General features: G+C 38.1%; 1 protein-coding gene across 1 annotated transcript in view; it reads left to right on the top strand.

The window, feature by feature from the left end:
- The window catches only part of ZBTB41 (zinc finger and BTB domain containing 41), a 42,524-nt gene that overhangs the window by 9,141 nt on the left and 22,608 nt on the right, over positions 1 to 10,775 (top strand). Inside the window, exons 3-6 of the mRNA XM_024764055.1 lie at positions 839 to 1,046; positions 1,777 to 1,846; positions 8,231 to 8,378; positions 10,463 to 10,592. Coding sequence (XP_024619823.1) covers positions 839 to 1,046; positions 1,777 to 1,846; positions 8,231 to 8,378; positions 10,463 to 10,592 — 556 coding nt within the window. The remainder of the gene's footprint in view (positions 1 to 838; positions 1,047 to 1,776; positions 1,847 to 8,230; positions 8,379 to 10,462; positions 10,593 to 10,775) is intronic.

The raw sequence follows: 10,775 nt of genomic DNA, 5'->3' as shown, positions 1-10,775 counted from the left end.
TATATATATATATATATATATATATATATATATATACACCACATCTTCTTTATCCATTCATCTGTCAGTGGACATTTAGGTTGCTTCCAGGTCTTGGCTGTTGTAAATAGTGCTGCTGTGAACATTGGTGTGCATGAAACTTTTTGAATTAGTTTTTGTCTTTTCTGGATATATGCCCAGGAGTGAGATTGCTGGATCATATGGTAACTCTATTTTTACTTTTTTTAAGGAACCTCCATACTGTTTTCCATAGTGGCTGCACCAATTTACATTCCCAACAGTGTAGGAGGGTTAAAATTTTTTGATTCTTTCTATTGCAAATACCTGTAACATTTGTTTGGAACTCAGATATGCATTCAGAATATAATACAAATCTCACATTAACATGTCTGTACATCATACCTGTTCATTTTTTCCTTTTCTTATTTCCCTTGATACTGCCCATATATATTGGCCTTAGTAGCTTAGTGTTAAGCATGCAGTCAAGTACAGGTGATTTACTTGTGTCTTAATGTCTTATAAGTTGGAGAGGTCTTGTAGGAATGGACTGTAGTGAAGTATAAATTTTTCTGAGTATACTAGATTTGTAGTGCCCTTTCCAGATTACCTTCTTTGTGAAGAGAGATGAAAATATATAAGATACAAAAAAAAAAAAAGAAAATATATAAGATACATATTATATTGCCTTTTACAATATTTTTAAAAGGTCTGCCAAATCTGAAAATTCCTTTCAATTCATGTCTTCTAAATAAACTGTTAATCAGGAGATTTTATTCCACTGTCAAATTTCAGTCACTATGTAGTAAATGTACTGAATTTAATTTCTGTCTTTTTATAGGAAAATATGAGAGCCACACACGTGTTCACACAGGTGAGAAGCCCTTTGAGTGTGATATTTGTCACCAGCGCTATTCGACAAAGTCTAACCTAACTGTTCACAGAAAGAAGCACAGTAATGAAACAGAATTTCATAAGAAGGAGCACAAGTGCCCTTATTGTAATAAACTTCATGCAAGCAAGAAGACTTTAGCCAAGCATGTTAAGAGGCAAGTATTATCTTGCTTCCGTAATATACTTTAGTGTGCCTTCTAATTTAAATGTGTAGTGAGCTAAAAACATCTATGGGGTGCTTGTCTCCAATTTTTTCATTGCTTAACATTTTCTAGACTACAAATTTATTAAGAAAAGAACAGCAAATGTTAGTTCATATTTTTTACTATTGCTATTGAGATGAAGTTTTTTGATACTGAAACAAAAACTATAGTCTATGTTATAGAAGTTTAAGATACAGAATTTTTGTTATCCTGGGTTTTCTGTCTTGGGTTTTGGCAAGTATGTTTTCAACCTATATGGTTTTAGAACTGTAGGAAACTTATTCTGCATGCTCAGCTTTGTCTTTAGTGTGTGCAAATTTGTGGGAGAAAGAATATTTAGTATAGTATTGCATATTTAACTTTGAGAAATTAAATTTACTGAAATATGGACTAAAACAAGTCAAGTGAATGGCATTGAAGATTATCCGTGAATAGATAGGTTCCTGAATATATGTAAAGTATGATTATGCTTTACTTTGACTATTTCTGCATAACTTTAAGCACACATGTTCATATATTAAAATAATAGCGATACCTGTATTCTTGAAGTACTCAAATGTGCCTGTCTCTTTAAGAAAGGAATCAGTGCCTGATTCTTGTAATCACTGTCAACATATTAGATAGAATATTGACTTAACTAATTTAATCTTTTCCTGACAGCCTTTTAATTTTTTTCTTATAGATTTCATCCTGAAAATGCACAAGAATTTACTTCCATTAAGAAGACTAAGAGTGAAAGTTGGAAATGTGATGTAAGAGATTTTAATTTGTTGTAGAAAACCAAATTAAATGTATTGTGACCTTTTGGGAAAGTAATTAAATTTTAAAGTAATATAAACTTAGCTTATATCACTTTTAGAATCTCTCTTTTATACAGTGTTATCCTAATATTTTTGTAAATTAAGCCTGGTATGAGTTAGTTTTTGAATGATGGACCTGAAAAATAGAAATCCTAGTTTTTATTTTTATTGTAATCACTATACCATGTTTTTATAGTTGTCTGAAACTGTGATGTTACTGTTGCACAGAATATAAAATGTTAGAATTTTCCTTCCATTTCTGGCTGTCTGTTGCTATATATCAAACCACCTCAAAACTTAGTGGCCTTGAATTACAATTTCTTTGTATCTCATCATTTTGGGGGTCAGTAATGTAAATGGGGGCAGGATTTTGCTAGGCAATTCTTCTGTTCTACATGGTGTCAGCTGAAGTCACTCAGTTGTTTTCAGCTGATGGATGGTCTGTATGATCTGGTCTGGTTTGGGGCTGCTTCCAAAGTGCCTCACTCACATGGCTGGAAACCTGGTGTTGGTCAACAGCTAGAAGCTCAGCAAGGACAGCTGGCTTTTCCTGGGGCTACTTGAACTGCCTTCTGGCATGGCAGCTGGGCTCCAGGAGTGAGTGTGTGTTTGTTCCAGGAAGCCGAGGTAAACGCTCTCAGGCTTCTTATGGCCTCACCTTGGAAGTCTCAGAGCACCACTTCTAACATGTTCTGTTGGTCACACAAGGCACTACAGCCAGGGAAGATTTAAGGGGAGTGGAATTAATCTCCATTTTACAATGATAGGAGTAGCAAAGAATTTGTACGTATTTTTATTCTACCGCAACTCCTAAAGTACTTTTTCATTATTTAGGTAAATATTGTTTAAAGGAGTAATCAGATATCATTTTGTTTACTCCTAGGCTTCAACTTATATATTGGGTTGGCCAAAAAGTTCCTTCAGTTTTTAAATAAAAATAAAAGACGCATTTTTCATTTTCACCAAGAACTTTATTGAACAATGTATCCACTGTTTTGTTCCACTACCTTCTGCCATTTTTCAGGCAACTTCGTAATTCCATCTTCCCAAAACGTTTTATCTTTTTAAGCAAAGAACTGTACCAGGTGCCTTTTACAGTCTTCCAGGGAATTGAAATTTTTTCAATTAGAAGAGTTTTGTAAAGACCAAAATAAATGGAAATCCGAAGGTGCAATGTCTGGTGAATACGGCAGATGAATAAGAACTTCGCAGCCAAGCTCTAACAGTTTTTTGCCTGGTCACCAAAGAAACATGCGGTCTTGTGGTATCCTGATGGAAGATTATGTGTTTTCTGTTGACTAATTCTGGACACTTTTCATCAAGTGCTGCTTTTAGTTGGTCTAATTGGGAGCACTACTTGGAATTGTTTGGTTTTCCAGAAGGAGCTCATAATAGAGGACTTCCTTCTAAACCCACCATATACACAACATCACCTTCTTTGTATGAAGACTGGCCTTTGGTGTGGTTGGTGGTGGTTCATTTCACTTGCCCCATGATCTCTTCTGTTCCGCATTATTGTACAGTATCCACTTTTCATCACCCACCACAATTTGTTTTAAAAACGGAACGTTTTCGTTATGTTTAAGTAGAGAATCGCATGCGGAAATAGGGTCGAAGGTTTTTTTTGCTTAACTTATGTGGAACCCAAACATCAAAGCAATTAGCGTAACCAAGCTGGTGCAAATGATTTTCAGCCTTTGATTTGGATATTTTGAGTATGTCGGCTATCTCCCACGTGGTATAACATTGATTGTTCTAGTGAATGGCTCGATTTGATCGCTATCAACTTCAACTGGTCTACCCCAACGTGGAGCATCGTCCAGCGAGAAATCTCCAGCACGAAACTTCACAAACTACTTTTGACACGTTTCATCAGTCACAACACCTTCTCCATGCACTGCACATATCTTTGCGTTTCCGCTGTGTTTTTACCTTTCTTGAAATAATAAAGCGTAATATGCCGAAAATGTTGCTTGCTTTCTTCCATCTTCAATATTAAAATGACCACACAAAAATTCACCAATTTTGATACTTTTTTTAAAAAATGCACACTGATATGACAGCTGTCACAATACAATCTAACAAAATTTTTTGTTTTGTTTTGTTTTTTGCGGTTAACAAAATTATTTTGAATGAAGTTAAAGACAACTAAGTGCTACTAGAGCCATCTTACGCAAAAAACCAAACGAACCTTTTGGCCAACCCAATACATGACAAGATTCTCACCATTTCTCTGATTTCAGCTTCTAGGAATTGAAGTTAATTATTAATTATTTGGATCTTTATAAGATGGTTTCTTCTCCTTACTAAGTTTCATCATCCTCAGCTGCAAAATGATAACAATTATATCTACCTCTTAGGTTTATTGTGAGAATTAAGTAAAATAATCCATGAATTACTTAGCATTGTGCCTGGTATATAGTACATGCTGTGCTGTTGTTGTACCTGGAGTATAATACATGCTATGTTGTTATACCTGGTGTATAGTACACGCTGTGTTATACCTGGTGTATAGTACACGCTGTGTTATACATGGTGTATAGTACACGCTGTGTTGTTATACCTGGTTTATCATACATGCTATGTTATACCTGGTGTATAGTACACGCTGTGTTATACATGGTGTATAGTACATGCTGTGTTGTTATACCTGGTGTATAATACATGCTATGTTGTTACATACCTGGCGTACAGTAGATGCTGTGTTGTTATACCTGGTGTATAGTACATGCTGTATTGTGGTGGTTGTTATGCTTGGTGTTTAGGACATGCTATATTGGTACAGCAGTTCCTCTTCCCCTTTTCTAAATCTGATGTCTGCCAAATTTATTTAAAATGTTGTGTCTATTCTTTCTGACCACCTCAAGAGATAAACTTTTTAAAGTAATTTTTCGAAGTTTCTTACTCCTATTCCTAATCAAATATATGGCAATCATGATAAAACCTTTATTCATATCATTGATTTAAAATATAAAATTTTTTAACATCTTTATTGGAGTATAATTGCTTTACAATGGTGTGTTAGTTTCTGCTTTATAACAAAGTGAATCAGTTATACATATACATATGTTCCCATATCTCTTCCCTCTTGTGTCTCCCTCCCTCCCACCCTCCCTATCCCACCCCTCCAGGCGGTCACAAAGCACCGAGCTGATCTCCCTGTGCTATGCGGCTGCTTGTCTCTGAGACTGTCCTCAGTTCTTTTGATTCTTTTTTCTTTATTCTGCTCTGCAGTAGTTATTTCCACTATTTTATCTTCCAGGTCACTTATCCGTTCCTCTGCCTCAGTTATTCTGCTATTGATCCCATCTAGAGTATTTTTCATTTCATTTATTATGTTGATAATCATTGTTTCTTTCATCTTTAGTTCTTCTAGGTCCTTGTTAAATGTTTCTTGCATTTTGTCTATTCTATTTCCAAGATTTTGGATCATCTTTACTATCATTATTCTGGATTCTTTTTCAGGTAGACTGCCTATTTCCTCTTCATTCATTAGGTCTGGTGGGTTTTTATCTTGCTCCTTCATCTGCTGTGTGTTTTTCTGTCTTCTCATTTTGCTTATCTTACTGTGTTTGGGGTCTCCTTTTTGCAGGCTGCAGGTTCGTAGTTCCGGTTGTTTTTGGTGTCTGTCCCCAGTGGCTAAGATTGGCTCAGTGGGTTCTGTAGGCTTCCTGGTGCAGGGGACTAGTGCCTGTGTTCTGGTGGATGAGGCTGGATCTTGTCTTTCTGGTGGGCAGGTCCACGTCTGGTGGGGTGTTTTGGGGTGTCTGTGGACTTTTCATGATTTTAGGCAGCCTCTCTGCTAATGGGTGGCGTTGTGTTCCTGTGTTGATAGTTGTTTGGCATAGGATGTCCAGCACTTTAGCTTGCTGGTCGTTGAGTGAAGCTGGGTACTGGTGTTGAGATGGAGATCTGTGGGAGATTTTCGCCATTTGATATTATGTGGAGCTGGGAGGTCTCTTGTGGACCAGTGTCCTGAAGTTGGCTCTCCCACCTCAGAGGCACAGCACTGACTCCTGGCTGCAGCACCAAGAGCCTTTCATCCACACGGCTCAGAATAAAAGGGAGAAAAAGTAGAAAGAAAGAAAGAAGGGACGGAGGGACGGAGGGAGGGAGAGAGGAAGGAAAAAAAGAAAGAAGATAAAGTAAAATAAAATAAGATAAAATATAATAAAGTTATTAAAATAAAAAAATAATTATTAAGAGAAACAAAAAACGGACGGATAGAACTCCCTCAGAAATATGGTGGAAGCAAAGCTATACAGACAAAATCTCACACAGAAGCATACACATACACACTCACAAAAAGAGGAAAAGGGGAAAAAAATCATAAATCTTGCTCTCAAAGTCCACCTCCTCAATTTGGGATGATTTGTTGTCTAAAGGAGGGAGGGAAGGAAGGAAAGAAAGAATGAAGATAAAGTAAAATAAAATAAAGTTATTAAAATGAAAAGTAATTATTAAGGAAAAAAGAAAAAAAACACGGATGGGTAGAACCCTCGGACAAATGGTGGAAGCAAAGCTATACAGACAAAATCTCACACAGAAGCATACACATACACACTCACAAAAAGAGGAAAAGGGGAAAAAAATCATAAATCTTGCTCTCAAAGTCCACCTCCTCAATTTGGGATGATTCGTTGTCTAAAGGAGGGAAGGAAGGAAAGAAAGAACAAAGATAAAGTAAAATTAAAGTTATTAAAATGAAAAGTAATTATTAAGAAAAAAATTTTTTAAAAAACGGACAGATAGAACCCTCGGACAAATGGTGGAAGCAAAGCTATACAGACAAAATCGCACACAGAAGCATATACATACACACAAAAAGAGGAAGAGGAGAAAAAACCATAAATCTTGCTCTCAAAGTCACCTCCTCAATTTGGGATGATTCGCTGTCTATTCATGTATTCCGCACATGCAGGGTACATCAAGTTGATTGTGGAGCTTTAATCCGCTGCTTCTGAGGCTGCTGGGAGAGATTTCCCTTTCTCTTCTTTGCTCGCACGGCTCCCGGGGCTCAGCTTTGGATTTGGCCCCGCCTCTGCGTGTAGGTTGCCGGAGGGCCTCTGTTTTTCCGCTCAGACAGGACGGGCTTAAAGGAGCCGCTGATTCGGGGGCTTTGGCTCACTCAGGCCGGCGGGAGGGAGGGGTACGGAGTGCGGGGCGGGCCTGTGGCGGCAGAGGCAGGCATGACGATGCAACAGCCTGAGGCGCGCTGTGTGTTCTCCCGGGGAAGTTGTCCCTGGATCACGGGACCCTGGCAGTGGCGGGCTGCACAGGCTCCCCAAAAGGGGGGTGTGGACAGTGACCTATGCTCGCACACAGGCTTCTTGGTGGCGGCAGCAGCAGCCTTAGAGTCTCATGCCCGTCTCTGGGGTCCACACTGTCAGCCGCGGCTCGGGCCCGTCTCTGGAGCTCATTTAAGCAGCGTTCTTAATCCCCTCTCCTCGCGCACCAGGAAACAAAGGGGCAAGAAAAAGTCTCTAGCCTCTTCAGGCTGTGCTCACACCGCCAACCCCAGTCCTCTCCAGGCGCTGCGACCAAAGCCCAAGCCTCAGCTCGCAGCCCCGCCCGCCCCAGCAGGCGAGCAGACAAGCCTCTAGGGCTGGTGAGTGCCGGTCGGCCCTGATCCTCTGTGCGGGAATCTTCCCGCTTTGCCCCCCGCACCCCTGTTGCTGTGCTCTCCTCCGCGGCCTCGAAGCTGCCCCCTCCGCCACCTGCATTCTCCGCCCGCGATGGAGCTTCTAGTGTGGAAACCTTTCCTCCTTCACAGCTCCCTCCCACTGGTGCAGGTCCTGTCTCTATCCTTTTGTCTCTGTTTATTCTTTTTTCTTTTGCCCTACCCAGGTACGTGAGGGGTTTCTTGCCTTTAGGGAGGTCTGAGGTGTTCTGCCAGCGTTCAGTAGGTGCTCTGCCGGAGTTGCTCCACGTGTAGATGTATTTCTGGTGTATCTATGGGGAGGAAGGCGATCTCCGTGTCATACTCCTCTGCCATCTTCCCGGAAGCCCTCGATTTAAAATATAAATTTAATGGATTTAGAAATGTTGACCAGAATTAAGATAGTGTGATTACTGTATGATCTTAGGAATTAGCCTATTAGAAATGTATGGTGTTGAAATTTAGCTAACTTTAGTACTAATTTAAAGTAAATTCTTACTGTAATTCCTCCAAGGTATTTTTTCTGCACAATAGTTGATTATACTTCTGGTAAGTTTTTTCTTTTAGGAGAAATTTCTCTTTAGCTACTTGAATATATGTGTTTATTTTTCATCATGAGCTTTGTATTTTTATTTTAAATTCAGGTTCCCTTACATTTTATGTGCATTTTCTTTTAGATTTGTAAGAAATCTTTTACTCGAAGACCACACTTGGAGGAACATATGATTCTCCATTCTCAAGATAAACCTTTTAAGTGTACCTATTGTGAAGAACATTTTAAATCACGATTTGCACGGTTAAAGCATCAAGAGAAGTTCCATCTGGGTAAGTAGATTAGTTTTCCTAGGAGCAGCATAGCAACTGTTGGTGGTCACGTCATGCTGGAGGAGGCTGTTGAATCACTAGGAGAAGGAGGTCATGTATGTGGGGAGGGGTACTGGATTTGCTGCTGTTCTTGGAGATGAGTAAATATGGGGTTTGTTTTGTTTTGTTTTCTGGTGGCAGATGTGTTCATGGTCATAACTGCATTTATTTATAGTTGATTGTTGGATAGGTTTGTGAGTGCCTGGGGGTAGGCATTTTTGTCTTGGAAAAAACTCATTTTTCAGAGAGTGTAGTAAACTTAGTATATTTGAAATTCAATATTGTATTTGATGAATTCTCTCCCTCATGCTTATGGCCAAGGTAGAGACTTGTGTTCCAGATGGTAGTACAGTTAGGTACATTTATGACAGTTACTCCCAATAATGAATTATTATCTCTCAAGTAGCGTTTTCCCTATCCTATTCAATGTTTTTATTGACAACTTGGATAAAAATAATATATTTCATGCTTTATCAGTATGCTACATGACATAAAGCTGGCAGGGATAGTTGATAGAGCAGAAAATAAAGAAGTAAAAACAAAAACTCTCTGCTTTAAAAAAAAAGTTAAAATTAATTAAGAATAAATACGAAGTTGTACACATGGGAATGATCTGACTTTTTTTAATCATTAGGAGTTGCAGAGCTTCAAAATAGTACAGAATCCAAATGCCTCACTTTTCAGATGGGCTTATTAACAGCAGAGGCACAGTCTGACCAGTAACGTCATATGACTGACAAAAACAACTGTAGTTTTAAACTACGTTAATAAAAGTGTTCAGAATTAGGAAGGTAATCATCTGGCTGATTTTAAATTGATCTGGAATATTACATTCATTTATGGATAACACATTCAAAATGGATACTGACATATATTCTAGAGGTGGGTAATTATGGCAACATAGGGCTTTAAAATCATGTTATCTGAAAAACTTTTGAAGGACCTTGAAATATTTTGTTTGGGAAAGGGAGACAGGACAGCCATCCTCAGATATTTTCAAGGCTGTATTGCACAATGAGGAATACAGTTGCCCCTCAGTATCCATGGGGGTGGGTTCCAGGACCTCTCCAGATACCCAAATCCAAGGATGCCCCAGTCCCTTGTATAAAATGGTGTAGCATTTGCATATAACCTGTGCACATCCTCCTGTATACTTTAAATCATCTTTAGATTACTTATAATACCTAATACAATGTAAATACTATTTCAGTAGTTGTAAACACAATATAAATGCTATGTAAATGGTTGCCAGTGCCTGGCAAATTTAAGTTTTGCTTTTTGGAACTTTCTGGAATTTTTTTCAAATATTTTCTATCTGGAGTTGGTTGAATCCACAGATATCGGGGTGGGGGGGTGAAGCAAGCTGAGTTATACTTCTTTTTCACACATCCTTTGTCATCTTTTCAGTTTGCCCTTCAGTAGAACTCTGTCTTCTCTCCAGTGATTTGGTAAAATCATGGTGAAATTTTGAATCCAGCTAAGGTCAATATTACTGTAAGAAATGTGTATTTAATTTTGTACGACTAAACAGAAATGTGCCACAGTCTTTTCGGTAGAGGCAGTGTCACTAAGATCTTTTGGCTCTAAGGAGCAGCAGTGCCTTTCCAAACCATGAGCTCTGTTAGTGTTCTGTTGGTTCTTTAAGGCTTCTCATTACCTCCTTTCCCCAGAAATTCGGTATGTAACATTTTTTAGTTTGACCCGGTCTGATTTCAAACTAGGAACTGGCTGTTTTAGTTTATAATAAACTCATTAGTTTATTCAGCTTTTGTTATATTAGATGCGTGGTGCCATACTCAGCTTTGGGAATATAGAGATGATTGTATCCTGTCTGCTGGGAATAAAATAAACACTCTAGAAGGGAAGAGAAAACTATAAATAAATAATTGATTGTGTAAAAAAATAATAATAATTGTGTAAAAAATAATTGATTGTGTTATGATATATGCATTAGTAGTGGTAGGCATGAATTTATAACATACGTATTAAATTTAACTTAGTATCTATTCTTAAAGTTTAGATGCACACTATTTTTTCCTTTTTAGGTCCTTTTCCATGTGATATATGCGGTCGCCAGTTTAACGACACTGGAAATTTGAAACGCCATATAGAGTGTACCCATGGTGGAAAGAGAAAATGGACTTGCTTTATCTGTGGGAAATCAGTACGAGAAAGGTGAGGAATTATCTAAATACCCAGAAACATCCTGGTACTGTTATGTAGAAATAATTAATGAATGTATTTTATAAGGATTAGGGTAACACAAGACACAAGATACTTGAATTATGCTTTAATTTGAAATTTAAGGATAAAAGAAATTATGTAATATGTTGTAGAAGGTTGTTTATTCATTCATTT

Source organism: Neophocaena asiaeorientalis, unplaced genomic scaffold (assembly GCF_003031525.2).
Source record: "Neophocaena asiaeorientalis asiaeorientalis breed wild unplaced genomic scaffold, Neophocaena_asiaeorientalis_V1.1 scaffold594, whole genome shotgun sequence".
NCBI classification, from domain to species: Eukaryota; Metazoa; Chordata; class Mammalia; order Artiodactyla; family Phocoenidae; genus Neophocaena; species Neophocaena asiaeorientalis.
The sequence above is the reverse complement of the archived record's forward strand: the minus strand, read 5'-3'. Positions and strand labels throughout refer to the sequence as shown.